We start from the raw sequence: 21,699 nt of genomic DNA, 5'->3' as shown, positions 1-21,699 counted from the left end.
TCAGTCTAACGATAACAACACTCCGCGTGTCTGTTTTGTCCTCCGTATGTCCGATGCCCGCGAACGCAACGCGTCGATGTTTTGACCCGCAGTGATGACGTAGGGAGCACAATTTTTCCATAATGGCTCTTAACAGCAACGACCAATAGACTGTATATGGCAAAGACAAAAGTACAGAGGAGGGAGACGATCATCCGGAGACGGAGCTAAAATCTCGGACTAACGTAACTCCCGATGTACATGCGATATTTCTCCAGGCTATTGTCGGGTAGGAAGCAGGATATCATGTGTGTGTCTCTTTTGTATCATGTTTGTGTTGTCTGCCATCATCACTGTGAACCAGCACTGCCATTCATTTCCCTCGGGTGTGGGAGGAGTCGGATTGTTTTTGCAGAGGATGGTTGTGTTAAGTTTAGCTGATGCAACGTTACCTGTCGTTTAATCATCGTTTAATTAGTCCTTGTAGATGGGAGCCAGACATCAGGGATATACCTGTTCTAATGTGTTAATAACTTTTAAAAACATTCCTATAAATATATGTCGTTTGTATCTCAGCTTTTGTAAAAACTGCAATGTATTGCCCTGACCAAATGTACATTAGATCATTATGTTGAGATTTTGAGTTACACACCATAATGTCTTAAAGCCTAATGCTGAGCCCCCATTCACTCCTGCAAATGGAATGAAGAGATCACAGCATTAGACTGAATAAGAACTGGTTGAACATGTGCCCACATTATCCCCAAATCACCTGTTTCTTGGTAGATTGAACTAACAACACTGCTGTTTTGACATTACATACTGTGTGTTGGGCTCCAACAAATTCATATTTTCATTACTAGCGAGTCTGTCAACTGTTTTCTTTTGCCTCCTATGAATGGATAAATAATTGTTGGCAGAAAATTGCGAGAGAAAAAAATTGCTGATAAATTTGATCAGACCGCTGAGACCTGATGGCTTTCACATGACTTAAAGTTAGTTTCAGGCCATTATCGATCACATGGGCTTTAGTCCACGTGGTTAAAGTCGAGCACAGTGATTGTAAACTTGCAGTAACTCATTTCCTGTCACGCAGCTCAACGTCGAGTACAAACGGTTGATTCTTGTGTGGGTTTTGGATTTTATGTACCTGAAAGTTTCAGAAGCTTCGTCAAGACATTAAGTTGTTTTTCTTGTTCCATCTTTGTTTTTTGTATTTTTCTTTTGTCTGTAAAATGTCAGAAATTATGATTTCTGACATTGATTAATGAAATAGCATTTGTAGTCTGAGTGACAGCAACAGGACCAACGTAAGAGAGACTAAAACTCTTTACAATTGCAGAGCTGTAACCAGTAAATACTTACTTTATAAATTTCCATATTTAGTTTTGTAAAAGAATTGATTGCCCGTCTTAACTTAACTAGCACTCTGTATGATAATCATAGGCATTATAATGTAATCTAGTGTTTCCAGAGCAGATTTAGTCATGCTTTGACTCAATTTTTTTGACAATGCGTGTGTAAACGGGAGGTAAATGCAGAATAATAACCAGCCGGGGTTAACGGTAGTGAGTGAGGAGTCAGCAGTTGATCAATTGCAGCATCAAACAGGCTGAAAAAGGTGTTTTGAGAAACAACAACGTTCTTGAGCATGCAGCTATAAATTAGCCCCCCAGAAATTCTGCAGTTGGTGCAGCAGTATGCACAAACAGCCATGGACAGACACAGAGATGCACACACATGCCCAACCTCATTATCTCCTTGCAGAGATGATATTAATAATGATTTTTTTGTAGTCCTAACTGTTTCTAAATGGTAACAGGAAGACAATGCAATGGATTACTATTGGAGAATCCTGTGGTGGAGTGTTGTTGTTGTTGTTGTTGTGGGCGAGACTCATTTCAGGACAGGATTCCAAAAATGCTCCGACTCCTTCAGAGGCTTCTGAAAGGGGAACTGCTGCGTCTTTAATTAGCCATGTTGCCTTTTACAGGAGGCATTCAAGAGGCAAAGGACAATGACTCTCTGTCATTTGCACCTGTGAAGACAGCCTCGCTTCATCTGGTGTGCTTGGAAACAAGAAGGCTCACATGCTGTGATTTTTGGCCTATAAAAAGATTCCGGGTGACTAGTTTTATGTTTCTAAAGATTTGTTAGGCGAATATGTCGCATGGAATACCTAATATTTTTACTAATTGTCACCCTGTGTGATGACATTGATGTAAGTAATAGGCCTGTAATCATAATAATTAATATTAGCTTTTCACTGTAGTTCTTTCTGTAGCTCAATTTAGCAGCTAATAGTACAGCTCTAGCTGGCTTCCTGTTGCTGATATCTGTTTGGTAGATGCTCACAGCTGACTGTAGAAAACAAACACTGAAATGACTGAGAATGGAGGGTCGTCTCAGCCTTTGGTGTAGAAACACAACACACCTACAGGTCTTTACTATAATATTCGATAAATCTGCTTGACATTTTAAAATCGACCTAGATAAATAATGAAACCTACTGGTGTGTTATCGTGGCCCTGCCCTTTCTTTTTCTCTCCTCCCTCCCTCCCACACTCTTACACAATCGACTTGTCTTGTGCATAATCACTCCCTCCTTGTTCACTTGAGTTCTCCATCTGCTTGAGCTCTGTGTGTATTGACGAAAGGTAAGGTGGAAAACTACAGGCATCACTTTGTCCTTTACTTGAGTAGCTTACCCAAGAAACTTTGTGTTTTGTGTGTGTGTGTGTGTGTGTGTGTGTGTGTGTGTGTGTGTGTGTGTGTGTGTGTGTGTGTGTGTGTGTGTATATAGCAGTATAGAAAAGGTAAGATGTTGAAGTAGCTATTTTACAAAGATGTGTACTACAATAACTATACTTGCAGGTTTGTTGGTGATTGGATTGCTGCATAATTCAGTTAAAGGGAGTTTAAAGTTGTTGTTTACTTGAGCCCATGTCTCTATAGAAAGAGTTCTTCTTCTCTTGTGAGTCGTATCTCTTCTGTTCTTTCTTGCCTTCACAAGCAGAGAAGTGCTCTCCAATTAGTGAGTAATTGTCCCTGCACCACGGTGAACTCGCGGCTTGCCAGGCCGTTGATTGCCTTTGCTCCTGCCCTTGTGGGAGATGTTGTGGTCTCATTATTTGGTTGCCTTTTTTAAAGAACTGCTGGCGTAGCATTTTATCCCATTTATCCCACCAGAGCGAGGCTGAGCACGCTAACCCGCTGTAATGTTTTCGGTCGGTAGTGACTCATGCCATAAGTTTCCAGTGAATGCGTGTCAACCACTCCAGCCTCACCCTCTTGTTTTCCTATTCTGAACTCTCTCTCTCCTCTGCGACTCTCCTTCCAGCTATGGCTGGACCCAGGCCTGTGGTGTTCAGCGGCCCATCCGGGGCAGGGAAGAGCACACTGCTGAAGAAGCTCATGAAAGAATATGAAAGTGTCTTTGGCTTCAGTGTTTCCCGTAAGTATACCACTCTAGAGAGTTTACTATTTGTCCTCATATTCTTTCCCACAAGGTGCATACATGGCACAAGTAAGACGTTAAAGAATTCTACAAAATGATACCAAGATGGATTAACAAATACCTTTTAGGAGCTTACTTATTACAAGCTTTATGGCCATGGGGCTTGTCATTGATCAGTATAGTATAGTGTGATATAAAGTACAGGCTATGACGTACTGTAAATCTCCCCGCTGCGGGACTAATAAAGGATTATCTTATCTTATTTTATAATTACCTTCTCAACCCTCAGATACAACAAGAAATCCTCGGCCCGGAGAAGAGAATGGCAAAGGTACAACTTGTTCCTCCTCTTTCATGACCACTGTAACAGGAAATCCCAGTTTGTGAGTCTGTAGTATTTTAGCTTTCTTCATCTGTATTAATTTTTTTTTGGGGGGGGGTTGCAGATTACCATTACGTCACACTGGAGGTGATGCAGGCCGGGATCGAAAACGGTGAATTCATAGAGAGCGCGGAGTTTTCGGGGAACATGTACGGCACCAGCAAAGCTGCCGTGCAAGCCGTCCAGGCCAGGAACCTCATCTGTATACTTGACATTGACATGCAGGGTGTGATGAACATCAAAAAGACAGACCTCCATCCGCTCTACATCTCCATCCAGCCGCCCTCCATGGATGTCCTGGTGAGCACAGCAGGAAATGCATTTCATTGAGTCATTCTTTGTTTTTATTGTCCTGCCAGAGAGGCGTTCCTGGGGCCTGTTGTTCGAAACCTAGATACGGGATTAAGCCGGGATATGTTGGTTATCCTGGCTGAATTTAGCCTGCAGTCGGTTGTTCGAAAGCTGGATAACTTTATCCTGGTCAAGTTACCATGGTGATTTATTCTCTGCAGCTAGCCTGCTCCAGACCAGGCTAAATGCCAAGCTTAGTTGATTCTGTTGTCTTATCTTTGGAGTCAGCGGCTGCGCTGATCAGAAACTAATGTGTTTTATAGTCATTCCATGTTCTGATGAAGGCTACGCATTGGCCTCGTTTTTAAACAAACAACACGTAGGCTAAATTATTATTTTAAAAAAAAAGAAATAAAACAAAACATGATCAAATTAAAAAAATAAATAAAGTTAGCCTATTACAATAGTTCTTTTTCATAATTGGGGCCTATTCGTGTGTTCGTCATTGTAAATAAACACCCTTCATATTGTTTGCCAGCTCAAATCTGATTGTATTGCAGTCATTACAGTAATTAGAAATGGCTGCACTTGCAAAGGTGCTTGCAATTAATTACACTACTCATTTAATCAGTCCGTCTCCAAACTTCAAGACAGCAGCGGTGCTTCATTTTATGAGAGGTGTGTCACCTTACGTCAGCGTTCAGATCCGCTGTTCATTGGAGGAAAGTGTCCACACCTGTCGTCTCATCAGTGAATCTGTGATCGATCTCTGTGGTCTACTGAAGAAGGCCGTGGCCGCGCACTTACTCAAATTAGTTAGACCTGGCTTGACAAAGCCGCCCCTCCTCAGCCTGGCTCGGCGTTCGAACAACCAACTAAGCCAGGATGAACTTATGAGACTTTGTCCAACCTGGCTTTCCCACTTATCCTGGATGTCTTTATTCTACTTTCGAACAACAGGCCCCTGGGTGTGACTTTCTGTTTGCTTTGTGCCACGGTTCTCTTGTCATGCAGGTTTTTGGATGTTCTGAATACTGAATGCTCTCTGTTTTTGTTTCAGGAAAAACGTTTAAGAGACAGAAAAACGGAGTCGGAGGAGAGTCTCCAGAAGCGTTTAAAAATAGCTACGGTGGACATGGAGTTAGGTAAGTATTTCCTTTTTTTTTGTTGCAAATATTAAATTACATATGTTTAAAATATGAGTCTAAATAGACTTGTATGTTCTTCTAGGTAAAGAACCTGGAGTCTTTGATGTCCTGATTATCAATGATAACTTGGAGGAAGCCTATGGGCAGTTGAAACATGCCCTTCTTGAGGTAAAACACAGTCCTTTACATTAGATAATCAACACACATTAATGCATCGACTTGAGCATCAACGAAGAGATTTTTGAAACCTTTGCAGACTGAATGGAAATGTTTTTACGTTGATAAGATTCAGTTGAAGGGAAACTGACTTTTTTAAAGAAGAAAAGCTAAATTGTTTAGCCTTTCAAACAGCGAAAGTGCAAGGAATGGATTCAACTTCGTGTTCATCTGCTGTATGCAGCCTCAGATTTCTTCGTCCATTGTTGTAGATTTCTCTGTATGGGTAGCATTATAAAATATTTTTTCCCCCCCTTCTCTAGGACGTCAATAAGGTCAAGAAAGTCAACATGTCTTCGTAGGGGACAGCCGCATCCTGACACCTTGTAGTCCCGTCCATCCACTCCTCACTAAACAACCCCACCAAACATTCCCTCAGATGGTGGTCTGTGAAACTCCAACAAACATCCCTTAGCGGATACACAAATACGTAGCTTTTATATGGTATTTAGAGGTTATTATTTAGAAATATTAACACATGTTGTTTTGTTTTTTTTACTGACCTGAAACGCTTTCCATATTGTTATTTTCACTTGTCTGAAGAGAAGGTATAATAATGCTTACTTGATATGTGGCTGGTATGTTATGCAGGGTGCTCTGTTAGACTGGGTTTACCGGGTTTACTGGATATACTGCTTGCAGCTTTGTGCTCTCACCGACCTGGACTAACCCAAACCTGGCTCATTCCATCATGTGAACAAACTGGTATTTTAAGATTGCGGATAAAGCTAGTTTCTAGATATCTGGATTAGTGGCAGAGAGCTATGCTACTCTTGCCACCAGTTCTATCATGTTGACTTGAGAGATTTACAGAGATGGATAGCTGCACACATTTAGTTCAGGAGGGAAACTCATCTAAAACTTCAACATTACAACAGGTTTCTTTTGTGGAAAACAAACATGGTGGCCGTTTATGTTAAAGGGGTACATGCAAGTCATTCCAGTGCTGGTAAACGCTTTCCTTTGACAGATTGTGTGTAGATTGCCACAGAACTCTATTATTGCGTATGTTTGCTGGATAACCATAAATACTGTTGTGCTCTAGTGAGAATAAATCCCATAATAGAGATAGGAAATGTGGCTTAAAACAAAGAAACAACAGATCATATATTGTCACTTAGAATATAGCTTTTTTATTTTGGGTGGTATAAGAACAATTCAACTATTTTCTTTTTTTTTTCTTTTTACAATTGTACATTTGTAAAACTTTTTATATTGTGTATCTATCATTTTGCAGCTTCACCTGTACAGTGAAATGACATTCAGTGGATTGCTTTGATTCCTAACTTAAGGAGTGGTTTTGCAATTTGAAGGAAAATTAATGGCATGTTTTTCTTTTTTATATTGCTTAGAATTAAGCACGGAGATCTCCTTTTAACTTGTTTGAATATCTATGACCAAGGTATACACAGGAATCCTGAAGTTAAATTTAATAACTTTTTAAGACCCTTTTCATTCATTTTAAGACCACATTGTCACTTTGGGTTTTAACCGGTTACATCAGGGACTCACTTTAACTTATTCTACTATACATTGATTATGAGATAGCACAACTAAACAGTCAGCAATACACTCACAATCTAGATCTCTATAATACATACTCTTCACCTCTTTGTTATTTGACTGTTATTTATAGATTCTTTATGGTATTGTATTGTATCTGTATGTTATGGTGCAATTAAAGGAATTTGAGGTCAAGCATTTCACTGCATATTCTTGTACAAAAAGTCATATCATAGTATAGTACTATGACTTTTCATGTTTTTTCACAATGCTAAAAAAAAAAATTCAACATGCTATATTATGACTTTTTTTGACATGCTAAAAAAATATTTTTTGACATACCATCCTATGACTTTTTTTTCGACATACCATCCTATGACTTTTTTTCGCTGCTATTCTATCATTTTTTTTGTTTATTTGACACTTTCAACATACTTTACTATGACTTTTTCAACATGCTAAAAAATTATATATTTTTTGACATACTATACTATGATTTTCTGTTTATTCAGAATGGCTGTATGTCAAAAATATGTTTTTTCGACATGCTGAATATATATTTTTTGATATACTATGCGATGACTTTTTATATTTTTTCGACTTGCTAAAAATATATTTTTACACATGCCATACTATGGCATTTTAGGATTTTTTGACATGCTAAAAAATTTTTTTTTTTACATACTATACTGACTTTTTCCGGCACACTATACTATGACTGTTTATGTTTTTTCAATATGCTAACATTTGTATATTTTTCGACATAAAATATACAAATCATTGATGTGCATCATTGATGTGAACACAGACCGCCTCGTCCCATCTGTGTCCTCGGCTCTCCTGCGGTTCGATCCTGGAAGCCCGCTAGGCGTCTACTTGACTGTACAGTATCCTGTTGTTGGGATAGCCTGACTTTAGCCAGGAGAAGGTCTGGTGGTGGAATAGTAGGTCCTTGCTGGGTTAGCTTAGCTTCCATCTCTGCTCTCCTCCCTTTCAGTCGATATGCTACAAAAATACCTTTTTACACATGCTGTAATATGAATAAACTATGAGACTTTTTGGCTTTACTTTACAGATTTTTTTTTGTAATATTTTTTATAATATATAAATACCAACAAAATCAACATGAATTTTTATGACATACTTATCTGACTTTATGACGTCTTTTCAACATACTCTAAAATAACTTTTTATTAGTTTTAGGCGCTATACTATGCATTTTTATGATGTTTCGACATACAATAATGACAGTTTTTTACATTCTATACTTTGACTTTTCTTCATCATACTATATGACCTCATTTTGTCATACTCAATTGATTTTTTTCACAGACTATACTATGACTTTCTTTCGTCATACTGACGATTAATTGATTTTTATTGATACTATACCATAACTTTCTTTCTTCTACATACTATACTGAGTGATTATTATTATTATTTATTTGTTTGACATAATACACTATACGTGTATGATGCGTTTTCAACATACTATTCTATAACGTTTTTATTTTTGACATATTTATGTGTACTATGAGTAAGAATTGTGAAAGAAACTGGCAATACTTATTTGCAGTACAACTATTTATTAGAACTGAGAACTCAAACATATTTGCAAAAACTACACCCATACAGTACAAGCAAATACAATCTATTAGTGTGTTAATGTAAATACATGTAACTGACTAAAAGACCTTTAAAAACACCACAAATCTTTCAGGAGCAGGTTTTTCTCTCTAGTCATTATTTAAATTGAAAAGGTAGTAAATTCTGTGAGCTCAAGTACTTTGCACAAACATTTGCTTGCAATCAAATACAACGTTACAGATCTGGTTACTCTCAATAAACACAAATCTGCTTTGGAAAAGTAAATACATGCAGTGACTAATCTAAATATCTTTCGCTTACATATGGCCCTGTGATACACTGTGAATTCACAGGTGATTGCACTTCATGACTAGACCCAAAAATGTCTCAAATTTGAGTGTGACATTCAATTAACGGTACAAACTTCCGTTTCTCAATAATTGACACATGCAGTCAAACACAGATCCAGTGTGAAACAGATTCACCTAACAAATGATTCACTTGTAGAAATGCCATATTTGTAAAAGCTACTCACCCACAAATAATTCACAAACACCCAAAGAAGAACTCGTGTTTAATTTTGCCAAACTGATATTGAAAATTTGACAGCACACCTTAAACTTAAACAGCCGATGGACCACAGCGGTCTCCAAAGTTCTGTTAATTGTACATCATCAGTGTTGCATATTTATATTTAATACTGAACTAGAAGCATAGACATGACCTCACCAACTCCAACATTTGCTGATCCAGGAAGCTAAAGAACTGCAAAAGGCGACATTACTTCAAAAGTACAAAAGTAAAACCAAAAAAATATATATACCTAAATATACTGTATAATTATTTTGTTTGTGTATATAGCAATAGTCATCTCTAAGGATAATGTCTGGATCAGTTAGTATTAGTGGGTCAAGGTTCATGATTTCGAGAAGGTGTATTTAAGTGAAAAAATTAAATTCAACTTAAAAACAGACGTCAAAATAGTTCATCAGTAAAAAGTCGATCCTTAGTTTCCTTTTTTGTCTCCGTCCACCACGCACATTGTACAACACACACTGCATTACGTCATTAAGCAGTCGTAACAAAGCAGATTGGGACTGAAACATGCTAACAGTAACATATTTAAACCTACATTTTCCAACTCGCCTAGTGTAGAGACCATCTGACACTAACCATTCATCAAGAAAAAGACTCAGAGAATGAGCTTTTTTTTCTGGTGGGAAGCTTCAAAATGGAATGGTTTGTCAAATGCAATAAATATACCTCAGGTCAGGATATGCCTTACTCATGTAAGTAGAAATGTCCCCATTTAAGACTAAGAGGGTTTGTCGTACCAAGTTAAAATGGTTTGCTCCTACTTGTTCTGTTGAAGGTTATCGCTAATTTGCAGAGTGACTGGGTTGCCCACTGATGTATAGCCGTAGGTCTGAGTTGACACTTTGGTTTTAAAGCTCTGCTGCCCCCCCTCAACCCTCTGCACCTCTGAGCAGTATGAAGGCTTCACTTCGAGCTTCGCGTGGCTCACTTGGATGGGGACGTGTCTCTCCGTCCTGGACTGGCCTCCGCTGGCTTGGGGGACTGCAGATGAGAAAAGGCTGCTGGAGAGATGCTCCCTGAAGCGGCCGAAGAAGCCGCTCCTCTGCCTCGGCGCCATAACAGGCCGCCCCACATTGAGGAGCACCGGCTGTCCCACTGTGGACCCGCCGATCTCCCTCTGGAGCACAGAGATCTCACAGGGCTTTTCTGCAGCAGCCTTGTGGGTGCTGGTGGAACCGTAGGTCTCCCCTTCTTCTGGGACGTAATCCTCCAAGTCTTCAAGGGTCAAAACACGGCCGCCTTGTGTCAGAATCTCAGGCTCCTGCTTTCCGAGCGAGTTATGATCCTCGTCTTCATCATCAGGTTCGAAGATGACGGTTTGGTCATCGCCCGGGTCCTCACTGTCCTCTCCAGCTAGAGTGAGGACAGATGAGAGCTCATGTGGCTCTCCAGCGACTCCAGAGACAGAATCAGAGGTAACACTACCCTCCTCCTCTTCCCAGGAGAGCGGCTGGCTGCTGATGTCCCCCTGCAGCTGGGCCTTGGCCTGCTCCACCAGCTTGTTGTTGGAATTGTTAGTGTTTGGGTTTTCCGGTGGAGATCTTTTGGGTCTGGAGGGAGTGGTTGCACGATCAGACACCGCCGGTGAGATGCCCCTCCTCCTGGACAGCCTGGGAGATTTATTGACCTTATACTCGATGACCTCCTCCACCTCGATCCACCTGGGCTTGCTCTCCATGACTCTGGCTTCAGCACCCTCCGGTTCAGTCACATAGAGGGTTGGGATGCCGGTCTTTCTCGGAGTGGGCATCCTCCTCAGCCTGGCAGTGGCGGGCTCTGGGGTGGAGGTCTCCGAGCGGTGGGCTCCAGCAAGAGTCAAGCCGGGGGACTTGTGCCTCCTCATACGCGGGTTCTTCACCACAGTGGTTATAGTCTCCTCACTGGTGTAAGAGAGAGAGAGAGAGAGAGAGAGAGAGAGAGAGAGAGAGAGAGAGAGAGAGAGACAACACAGACATTATAAAACGAGAGTGAAAAAGCTATCAGGATGCATGCAGTTTTCACACCAGTGATTGAAGCTGGTGGGCTTACATCGCCACTCATAAGCCAACAGTGCAAGTGACACTGATCTATGTTGGAAAAGCTCTTTCTAAGTCTGATGTTAAGGAGGCACTTCCCACTTCCCACCATAACCTTTGCTGCACTGCATATTGTGTGTTGCTACAGAAGGAAGTGTCGGATTCCAATACATAGGCTGTGTGAGGAGCTGCAGTAATAAAGCTGCCGGTTAAAGAAGACAGCACCCTGGTGAAGAGAGCCCATCCTTTCATCACCCTTGTGTCAGAATCCTCACGCTACTACACAGCGATGCATACACAAGGCCACAGAGTGAAGCGCACGCACACACACACACACGCACACACACACACACAAAATAACTATAAATCATCTTTAAGTATATCTCATCTTCTCGCAAGCAATATCTACACAGCGAGACCAAAAATAAAACATTCAATGCATCTGTACCACAGAGACTGCAGAGGAAATCTCTCCTGAAACAAATACCTTTAAAGATTCTTAATTTTGACATATTATCTAAAAGTCAGATACGAAGCTCTTTCTTAGAGTCTTTATATAATCTTTATTTTTTACTGAATTACTTAACATGTAATGCACAGAGGAGTTGTCGAGAGGATGAACTGATGTCCAACCAGGCAACAGACATGCTGCAGGCACAAAGACAAACATGCCGGTTCACTTACATGATGATGGTTTTCTTTGGTATCCTCGTCTCCTGTTCAGTAACTATGGGTGGAGGCAGAATAAATGACATTTAACAGACAAAATGAAGCTAAGCGCAAACAGTCACATCTAGAGAACAAGATGCATGAGACAATTATGCATCTTTAACATCTGCATTAAAAGCAATGTTGTTCAGATATTATACAAATAGTCTGGAGAGAGTGTGCTTTTGTGAGGATTGAGTCAGTGCTCCTACCTTCAATAGTGATGGCCTGCTCACCAGTGCGAGCCACAGCAGAGGGTGGAACGAGTTCAGCAGCACACTTGGCAGTGCCCAGACGGTTAGACAACTGGCAAAAGCAGACAATATATTTTTAGAGTCTCACAGATGAGTTGTTGTTGCTAATTGATATCAACTGTATTAGAGTCAACATTTATACTTTTCCTCGTATACGTATTAATTAAATAACACTATCATAAAGTTTGTGATTCAAGTATGAATTTTTTTTTATGTCGACCAACCTCGCACTCATAGTGTCCGAGGTCTCTCTCTGTCAGGTTCTTTATCACAAAGACCAGAACTCCACTGCGGAGCTCGCTGTAGGTCTGATACTTTTCCTGGTCAGTCAGCAGCCGGCCATCTTTGAACCACCTTGATAAATAAATATAGCCAGGGACGAGAAAAAGACGTAAGCACAGAGGGAAGCTTCAAAGGACCTTCTGAATTTATTAAAAATGATCGGCAAATCTCATACCTGATCTTGGGGTTGGGGGCGCTCTGTATGACGCAGGTGAACTGAGTGTCCTCACCGGCAACAAATATAGCATTCCTCATTTTATTCACAAAACGAGGAGGCACTACAAGAAATATGTCAAAAAATAATACAAGTTGAAATACTGGTTTCACAAAAAAATCTATTAATTCCATGAAGGCTGAAATACAGTATGACTAATTATTGATATTCTCTGTGTTGCAGAATAACTAAATTAAAGCATTCACTATCACACCGTACATGTGTGCCACTTACCCTGAACAGTGATCTTGCCGAGAGTGCTGGCATTGCCAGCTGAGCTTGTGGCTAAGCACATATACTGGCCAGAATCATCTGCTGTCATGTTATCCAAGATCAGAGTGCAGGAACCATCCGGATCCTCAATGATGATGTGATGAGGATCTGCCTCCACGGTACGTCCGTCTACATCCATCAAGTAAACACGGCGATGATGAAACACATTTAGCCTCAGATGCTTTTTGTGTATACGGAAGTTAGTCTGCCACTAAGTGTAATGTACCATTTCTCCCCATTTGTCTGTACAGTTTATATGGTCCAATAGAGCAAATGACTTTAAAAAAAATGACGTACCCTTGTACCAAGTGACCGCTGGTTTGGGTACACCAGTGACTTTGCAGGCCAGCTTAACAGTCTGTCCCAGCTCTGCTGTGCAGTTTGCCAGAATTTCGTCAAAGTCGGGAGGACCTGTAAAAGGAGATTAATCAGGAAAATTAGTGTTTAAAAGTATACATTTTGAGTGATAAAATAAAGAATAAGATGCAGAAAAGAAAATTGACTGCGTGTATGTTCCACTGACTCCACGCAGGCATGCTGTATCGCTGCTGCAGTTCTCTGAAGTCTCTCAGCCACGAGTTCTTGATGGTAATAGTTCGGGCCTGCAAGGTGTATTTCCTCACAGAGTCCTCTCGTTCGTGCCAGATCTCAAAGGCACGGTCGTCACCCTCCACTGTCTCATTCACGTCAATGTTATTCAGCTGCAACAGGATGACGAATACAGAAAACATCATTTAGGATGGTGATCAGGAAAGATGACGATAAAGAAGTTGTGATTATATTAAAAGTCTTACCTTCATCATGTTCTTAAAAGCATATGCTTGTGTATCGGTGTTGCTGTCTCTCTTGGGTTTGCAGATTATACAGTAGTTCTTAAACAGGAACACGTGGCGGTGGTGACCTCTAGAGGACGACCTAATTCCTGGAGCCCCTTCCCACACTTGGAAGGGTCCCTGGTTTCAAAATGGGGAAAAAACAAGTATATTTTTACAATGAAACACATACAATCATGTCTATAATCACTGTATTAAACAGAAACTCCACCTACCTGTCTCATTGGCTCTCCTAATACTTCCAGTGTGGCAGGATAGTTCTCAATCATGGAGACATGGTGGGTATTCTCAGAGCGCTGAGGGAGTGCAGACACCATGGCATAAGCTTCTTCCAGCAGGCAGCAGTTCTGGCCATTTTTTGCCTTGTTTCGGATGAGCTCCTGAAGATGTCAGGGAAGAGATTTCAATAAAACTGCAGTGGCAGAGACACAGGTCTAAAACCAAATGTCTTACACATCGATGTATCCCGATCTGTAATGCAGATAACTGAACCTCAAAGGTTCATGGATAGCGCGAGTCAAAGCTGTTACCTTGAGGGCGGCCTTGTACTTCTGAATCCTCTCCAGTGGTTGTTGGAGGCCGGCGTTGATGCTGCGTACTGGAGGGTCTGCAGGGTCTGCACTGGCTTGCACTTTCTCTGTGTACTCCTACGATGTAAGGAAGGGAAGATTTTGAAATGAAAATATCTATGCTGGTCCAGAGACCTTTCACAGTCACCCTTATGACAAGATATTTACAAGTTAGCAAACACAAGTATAGAAGAGTAAAAAGACATAACAATTTTAAATATGCTGGCGAAACCAAACTATTTGATAGTGTGGTAACAGATGTTAAGAATATAGGTTCTGATGAACTGCATATCCCACAGTACCATAACAACAGTTGCGCTGTTACCTTGAAGAAGCGGTGAACAGCCTTGTCACTGACAGCCGATTCAGCCTGACTCTGACCTACAAGATACTGGAGATACTTCTCAAAGCCCTCCTTGTTCTTCAGGAAGCACATGGCTACATCATCATCTGTGTCGCAGTCGTTCAACTTTGGAAGGAATGCCCTAAAAACAAAATTGTTGGGAAAGAATTGCATTGAGTACCCACTCCACTCCACCCCACTCATCTGTTCTCCGGGTATGAAATACAGATGTTCTTCACTTTCTTTATTAAAGAAATATCTGACTAAGATGACAAGTCGTAAAGAGGCGAGCTCACTTGCTATGGAAGGACTTGATATCATCAATGTTCCTGAATATGGCTTCCTTCTGGCTGCTGACATCGGGTGGTGCGTCAGGGTTGTCGGCATGCTTCAGGTGATGGGAGGTAAAGAAGTCTATCTCTTTTACAAACTCAGATTCACCGCTTATCAGGTCTTGGATGAGTTGGCTGGGGACATGAAATAATAGTTGGTTATGATCCATCCTTTAGTTCCGGTATTCTGTAAGTGAGTGTAGATATACTTAACTTACAATAACTTCCTCTTGTATTCACCCTCAGACATCTCCTCTACATTTGACTCTGGTAGGTCACTCGTATCCGCAGAGAGCTGGAACAATACATATTTTTACTATTCATTTCAAAATGTTCAAAGGGCCTCAAGACAATGAAGTAATAATTGTGAAAAAAGTTTAGATGTTATGTTGATGGATAGGTGGTTTTAGTTTTAAGACGCACTTTGAGTTTCTTGTCCAGGTAGGCAGGTGAGACCCAGCCTTGACGGGACGGTGTAGTCTTGGTGGGTTTGGTCCGGACTAACCATTTGAGTGGATGAGCTGAGTCCAAAACCTCAACATACTGTCCCTCCTTTAGAGCGATGGATTCTTTGCTTGCTAACGTGGGGTTGTAGTCAGCCGTCGCCACATATATGTCAAACATCTGAAAAAATAGAATAACATTAAACTTATGAATCCAGAATGATGCAAAGCTGCATATTCTTGCACAATCTTGGTTCTATTGTCATTCCTACTGCTCTGAGTGAGTTTTTGTATTTAAAAGCTCACACTGTTTCCCCAGTTTACCTAATTATTGTAAATACCCATTTACAAAGCCATTTTAATAACTCAGACTGCTGCTCATATTAGCTTGAGCATAAACATGATTATAACTTTACAGTGGATTTAGCCCCACATCACATCCTCGGAAGCTAATTAGGGACGGAACTCTTACTGGAGCAGGATGAATGATTACAGCAAGCAAAAACTACTTTAATGACTATATATATATATATATATATATATATATATATATGGGAATGTGAATATTGTTTTAAAATGGAATGTGAATCTATCCTTTACCAGATTACATTTTGACGTGATACCTGCTTTCCCTACATCTATGATAAAAACAAACACTGAAGTTTATAGTTAAACAATTCTGGCCAACAATATATCACACCGAGAATTTCTATCCATCTCACCTCTCCCCTGGCATCCCCCTCATCGGATTCAGAGGAGGAGTCGGCAATGAGAGAGGGAGGACGAGAGCGACCGTGATGAGGCGATGGAGAAGGGGTCTTGGTCTCATCATCACTGTCCACACCTGGTACGCGTAATGAAGCTGAGGCAGCAAGGACGGAGGGAGGTGATCAGAGGAAGACAGGTCAGTTGTGCAAAGAAGTAGAGCACGTCCAATTAAAATAACTAAGGGCGGGATTATCAGACTTTGTCTTTAGTTTGGTAGCAGCTATTAGTGCTCAGTGTCAGAGCATGGCGGAGGCAGGACCAGTCAACTCAAAGTCACATCCAAAGCCCTAACTGACTCTTTGCCTTGTATCTACTGCTGCTTTGTTTACTTTGCTAATGTCCGTCTAAACATTTAAATCATAACCCCTATAATTAAAAAATGTAGTTCATAATAATTACATTTTTGTGATGTAAAGGGAAAAAAAAGGAAGAACAAAAATCCACAACAATCATTTCATTCTAAATGCTTTGCTACGTGTTAGTATTGTGACGACATGCGAGAAAAAGCTACAGTACATATAACACAGATTATCTGAGCTGTCCACATACATGTCTGTCGGTGAGCATGTACTCCAACAATATGTTGGTAAGACTTCATAGTCATTTAAAAATCAATTTGAAATCCATTTCAATGAGACGTTGCAGCAACTATAATGCTGACACGGGAAAAGAGGAAACTGTTGTGGCTGCACCTTCACATATAATAATTTATTTCCCCCTGTATGTAAAAGGTAATGTTGTTAAAAAAAATGTTTCCACAAGTTACCTGTATCTATAACTCAATGGGAAAATGTATATTAATTGTAAAGCTGATGCACTTGGGATACATACTGGTAGTTTTGGGCCAAGATTTCATCCACTGGAGCACTTCATGATTCTGTAAGCTGTCTGAATAACAAATTAATGATTGGATGAGAATTTGTATTGATTGGATAGCTAAACTGATGGATGTAAAGGTGGTGAAGAAATGACGTCTGTATGAAGCAATGAGAAGTCATGGGCTCAAACATGCTGAAAAACAAGCAGCAGAAGAGCGGGAAAGGACAACTCCTCCGTCAAGTTTGGTGTCAACCTCAAATCTGTTGGTTGGTGAGTTCTACTTCAAGAATTGAAGAGCTAAAGCATTCACATTAAACAGCGTTGCACAATTCTTGGATAATCAGAGTGAATTCACTGAATTCCTGATTGGCGAGTAACAAAACACCACAGAAGCACCGCATCCAACATAACGTGTGGATTACTTGTATACTTTCAGCATCTTTAGCGTAAGCAACTAGCAAAGACATTCATGGCAGCCTGCATGTCTCATATGCAGTGTCACAAAATCACTACTCAGGCTAATTTAGTAAAGGGATAGGCAACCTGCACATTTTTATTCCCTTCACACACACACGCACCACACCGGGTGATTTAAGGCGTCCTCAGCATTTAGATCACCTGCTATAGTATGGAACGAAAACCTATATAGTTTTGGGAGCTTTTGGCCTTGGTTGCTTATCTCTGACCTTTTGTGTTTTATCTGGTCACAGTTAGCTTGCTGCATGTATGATGACGACAGAATGAATCACTTCACACTGAACAAAACAATCTGGGGTTTCATCCCACCTTTAAACTAAGGGTACCTATCAGTGATGGATTAGTTAGTTGTGCATGCAGGTGTTTACCTTTTTACAAAGTCTGGAGATGAAACATCTTTCTGTGTTTTTATGTTTCGTGTTCTAAGCTATCTACAAGTGAATGCTATGCCATTACTTAAAGCAACGGGCATGCTGTCGTACTTTGTCTGCGGTAAAATGTTTAAAAACTCATTGCTTTATCTTGGTTTAAACCAGTATTGAATAAGCCTGGTTGTGTTAAACTAAACTTGGTTTGTAAAAAGACATGAATCAACTGTTTAGGTTAACATAAGTCACTTTTTACTGTAAATTCAGATGTCTGGAATATTAACATTGTAGAAAGTAGAAAGTGCTTTGAACTGTAACTCGAATTTATTTCAAATTAAAATACAATAATTTAATATTGGTCCATAACATAAACTTACCTTGTGTAAACTTTGCTGATACCATTTCAGTGATCTGGGAGGTGAGTTTCATGAGGAATTCCTCTGAACCTACTTCACCTAGGTATGGTATTTTACTCTCTTAAAGTACACACAAAGAAGAAAGAACACCATAAATATTGCAGTATTGAATACTACAAATAATGAGTTACTATAAATAACAAAAGATGTAAATGCCAGTGTTTAAGACGATACGTCTCACCTTTTGCTCTGCCAGCCTCCTCCTCTGGAGCACTAACTGTAATTCCAAGAACCCTGAGGAGAGTAAATGTTACATTTTTGTTTCACATATGCATCTGTATAAAATATACTGTGCATACATGTTTGTTTTAATGTGTAATGCCATTGTGAACCTGAAATCTCAAGAAAAACTCACTCTGCGACTTTGGTCTCCTTCTTTGGTTGTGGTGCTAGGGAAGAGGGGTAGAAACACAAATATACAATTAAGATCAAACCCAGGAGAGAAACTGTAAGACGTTTTCACTCTACAAAGTGTCTTCTAGTTTATGAATATATATATATATATATATATATATATATATATATATATATATATATAAAAGTCAATATAATTTCTATATAGAGTGCCTGCATGACTTTGCTTTCCTTACTGTCATCAACCTCGAGGTGGGCGGTGCAGATGGACTGTCCGGCTCTATTTGTGGCAATGCAGGTGTAGGCGCCAGTGTATTCTGTGCCCACGTCCATCAAGATGAGGCTGTGCTGGCGCCCCGAGCTTGCTATTTTGTATCCCTTGGTATCAGGCTTGATCCAGAGGACATCTTCCATTGATTCCTCCTTTAGCCATGAGACCATAGGAGTGGGGGAGCCTGAAAAAGTCACAGGGAGTATTGAGTGTGTGTAACATAATATGAAACTTTTTGGATGTCCCCAGATTACTGTAGGTTTCAAAGGATGCTAAAACAATCGCACAGTACATTGAACAAACCTTCTACTTTGACAGACAGAGTGATGCTGGCTCCTTGCTTCACCTTCCTGTTGCTGAACCTTTCAATGAAGCGGGGTGGCACCAGGGCCACCTTAGGGTCTGAGAAAATATAGTGAAAAACACAAGCACAGTCACTTATAACAACTGCTAACTATTTCTACTGCTAACTAGAGTAACTGTGCCAAGTTTGTTGGATAAATGTTGAATTACCTCTTTTATCTTGTGGCATAATCTCCCCTGGACCTGTAAAATATAGCTGTTACTATATCTGTATCTAAATTGCACTTATTAAAGATCAAAGTAATTTAGAAATAAGGTATGCTCTTTTTGCGTAGGCAACAATTGAGGTGTTTGCATACATACTCAGAACGATCAGGCGGGCAGAGGAGTAAGCAGAACCAGCTACATTGCTGATGTAAGCAGAGTACTCCCCCATATCCTCTTTCTTCACCTCCAGGATCTCCACGCCATGAACATCTCTCTCTGCCAGCAACAGAATCCTCTCTGAAGATCGCAGAGGGTGGCCATCTTTGAACCAGTATATTCTGGGTTTGGGGAAGCCTGGAAGACAATAGGCATTTCAGAAACAACAATCTTCTTAGTCATAAGCGTTTTTCAGTGGGTTGACATCATTTTTTAAGACAGTTACAATTAGCTGTTAATTTGTTGCCTCAGATGGACTGAATATTACTACTGGTTAATAAACTTACCCTTCACTTTGAGCTGCATCTTTGCTATAGGTGAACCTGGACTGACATGAACATCATGAAGCTCGTCCACAACTTGTGGTAGCTGATCATCTTCAGCTACAGACTCAAATGTCTCAGTTTCCCTAGACGAGGGAAGAAGAACAGCACACCTCAAGAATTCAGTATGTATTAATATTATAACATACACTTATCAATATATTTTTAAAACACCATAATACATCATTCAGAGTAAATTCACCTGGACATGTAGCCCTTGGCACTGACATAGGAAGATGTCTCAGTGGCATCAGCAGCAGTGTCATAATCTGAGCTGCACGACACTGATGGAAAAGATTGATATACAGCATTAAGCAGTGAATTCAGGGACATTATGTGTCAATTCATGATATCGCTAGTCTTTTGAGTTTAAGACTATGTCTACATTAGGCCTCTTATTTAAACACAGGTCGCTTTTGTAACAAAGTGCCATAGTGAGGACATTTTTAAGTAGGGTTATTTTCACCAGATGCTAATTTAAGAGTTTTGTTTCAATTTAAGAGGTTAACTGTTGAATTGTTAGATAACACCAATCGGCTATTTTCAATCAATCAAAAATAATGTAATATTTTGGTGGATCTACTTTCCATAAAATCAGTATTTCAGCTTCAGTTATTAATTACTGACATTTCCCAAAGTGTTTTGAACAACCCAAAAAGAATGTGCCTCAACTTAATTTGGTTGGTTTCAAGTGTAGCAGGAAAGAGATGCACCTCTTCATCATTTTCTGTGTTGGACTACTGCTATAGATTATGGACAAATTACTACATTTTATTGTCTTATTTTTCTATTAGTATTTCCCTTGTATCAATGCTAAATGTAAACAAACAACTGGGAATCTAAAGGAATGACAACACAGTCGTGATCTTTCCAACTCAAGATGTCATATTGTGTTCATTTGGTCAGTTTTCCACAAAAGAAAGAAAGCTGCACCGCTGAAGAAAAAGCACTTAATACAGACAGATGAATAGAGAGACAACAGCTCTTTTAAACAATGCAACAATATTTCGCCTTCAGTCAAAGGCAATGTAGTTGAGTAATTCTTAAGCCAAGGTACTCACAAAGCATTTGTAAACCAAACGTGTGCCTGCATGTTATTTATGTTTACTCACTGTCAACCCTGAGTTCAGCCTTAGTGGCTGCGATGCCGCTGCTGTTCTCAGCTGTGCAACGATAGACACCCATGTCAGTGGGCAGCACAGTGGTAATGATGAGTTGGTGGCAGCCCTCCTGGTCTTCATTGATCATGTAATGGTCATTCTCCTCCAGCAATTTGCCGTCCTTGTACCAGCGAACGGTGGGAGTGGGCTTGCCAATCACAACACAGTCAAAGCTGACTGGATACCCATCTGGAACGTCCTGACTTTGTAGCTCTGTCAAGAAGACTGGGGCAGCTGGGTAACAAGAGAAAATAGTAGAATCACAAAGTTAAAAATGAGAACATAAAACATTTGAATCATATATATATATATATATATATATATATATATATATATATATATATATATACACATATATATTAATGTATCAGCAAGCACTATAGTAAGCACAAACCGGGACAGAAAGCTGAATGTGGAAAACAAGGAACTTCCGGTTTTTAATAACTAAAGGATGCCTAACAAGTAAACTAATAGGCAAGAGTAGAACATCATGTGAATTATTCCGATGTGGCAGTCTTCCTTTGTATGATAAGGATTTTCTTACGATATTGCTTGTTTTAAAATGAATCTATTAATGATTTACAAAGTGTG

General features: G+C 40.0%; 2 protein-coding genes across 9 annotated transcripts in view; one reads left to right on the top strand and one right to left on the bottom strand.

Annotated features, from left to right (window-relative positions):
* Positions 1-58: 58 nt before the first annotated feature.
* guk1a (guanylate kinase 1a) lies at positions 59-7,174 on the top strand. The gene is made up of 7 exons (XM_068737597.1): positions 59-268; positions 3,320-3,433; positions 3,726-3,767; positions 3,883-4,118; positions 5,170-5,254; positions 5,340-5,425; positions 5,737-7,174. The coding sequence occupies exons 1-7, from the start codon at positions 235-237 to the stop codon at positions 5,773-5,775; spliced, it is 636 nt and encodes a 211-aa protein (XP_068593698.1). The 5' UTR covers positions 59-234; the 3' UTR covers positions 5,776-7,174.
* A 1,368-nt stretch (positions 7,175-8,542) lies between these two features.
* obscnb (obscurin, cytoskeletal calmodulin and titin-interacting RhoGEF b) overlaps positions 8,543-21,699 on the bottom strand; it is a 59,455-nt gene continuing 46,298 nt past the window's right edge. For 7 of the 8 annotated variants that reach the window (XM_068737590.1, XM_068737588.1, XM_068737589.1 and 4 more), the window contains 27 exons: positions 21,061-21,342; positions 20,151-20,232; positions 19,913-20,034; positions 19,566-19,763; positions 19,413-19,445; positions 19,203-19,301; positions 18,865-19,083; positions 18,630-18,663; positions 18,456-18,508; positions 18,236-18,334; positions 17,026-17,082; positions 16,149-16,288; positions 15,407-15,607; positions 15,202-15,278; positions 14,948-15,118; positions 14,634-14,793; positions 14,270-14,386; positions 13,955-14,119; positions 13,701-13,859; positions 13,430-13,607; positions 13,204-13,317; positions 12,868-13,035; positions 12,595-12,697; positions 12,362-12,491; positions 12,096-12,189; positions 11,860-11,902; positions 8,543-11,040 (listed from right to left, as the gene is read on the bottom strand). In XM_068737590.1, coding sequence (XP_068593691.1) covers positions 9,918-11,040; positions 11,860-11,902; positions 12,096-12,189; positions 12,362-12,491; positions 12,595-12,697; positions 12,868-13,035; positions 13,204-13,317; positions 13,430-13,607; positions 13,701-13,859; positions 13,955-14,119; positions 14,270-14,386; positions 14,634-14,793; positions 14,948-15,118; positions 15,202-15,278; positions 15,407-15,607; positions 16,149-16,288; positions 17,026-17,082; positions 18,236-18,334; positions 18,456-18,508; positions 18,630-18,663; positions 18,865-19,083; positions 19,203-19,301; positions 19,413-19,445; positions 19,566-19,763; positions 19,913-20,034; positions 20,151-20,232; positions 21,061-21,342 — 4,421 coding nt within the window. In that variant the 3' untranslated portion in view covers positions 8,543-9,917. The remainder of the gene's footprint in view (positions 11,041-11,859; positions 11,903-12,095; positions 12,190-12,361; positions 12,492-12,594; positions 12,698-12,867; positions 13,036-13,203; positions 13,318-13,429; positions 13,608-13,700; positions 13,860-13,954; positions 14,120-14,269; positions 14,387-14,633; positions 14,794-14,947; positions 15,119-15,201; positions 15,279-15,406; positions 15,608-16,148; positions 16,289-17,025; positions 17,083-18,235; positions 18,335-18,455; positions 18,509-18,629; positions 18,664-18,864; positions 19,084-19,202; positions 19,302-19,412; positions 19,446-19,565; positions 19,764-19,912; positions 20,035-20,150; positions 20,233-21,060; positions 21,343-21,699) is intronic. The other variant, XM_068737591.1, reaches the window with a different exon arrangement.

The sequence above is a fragment of the Cebidichthys violaceus genome, unplaced genomic scaffold, assembly GCF_023349555.1.
Source record: "Cebidichthys violaceus isolate CVI_PGR_0920_01 unplaced genomic scaffold, fCebVio1.0.p SCAF_8, whole genome shotgun sequence".
NCBI lineage: Eukaryota > Metazoa > Chordata > Actinopteri > Perciformes > Stichaeidae > Cebidichthys > Cebidichthys violaceus.
Note: the sequence above shows the minus strand (reverse complement) of the source record. Positions and strands in the feature narration are given on the sequence as shown.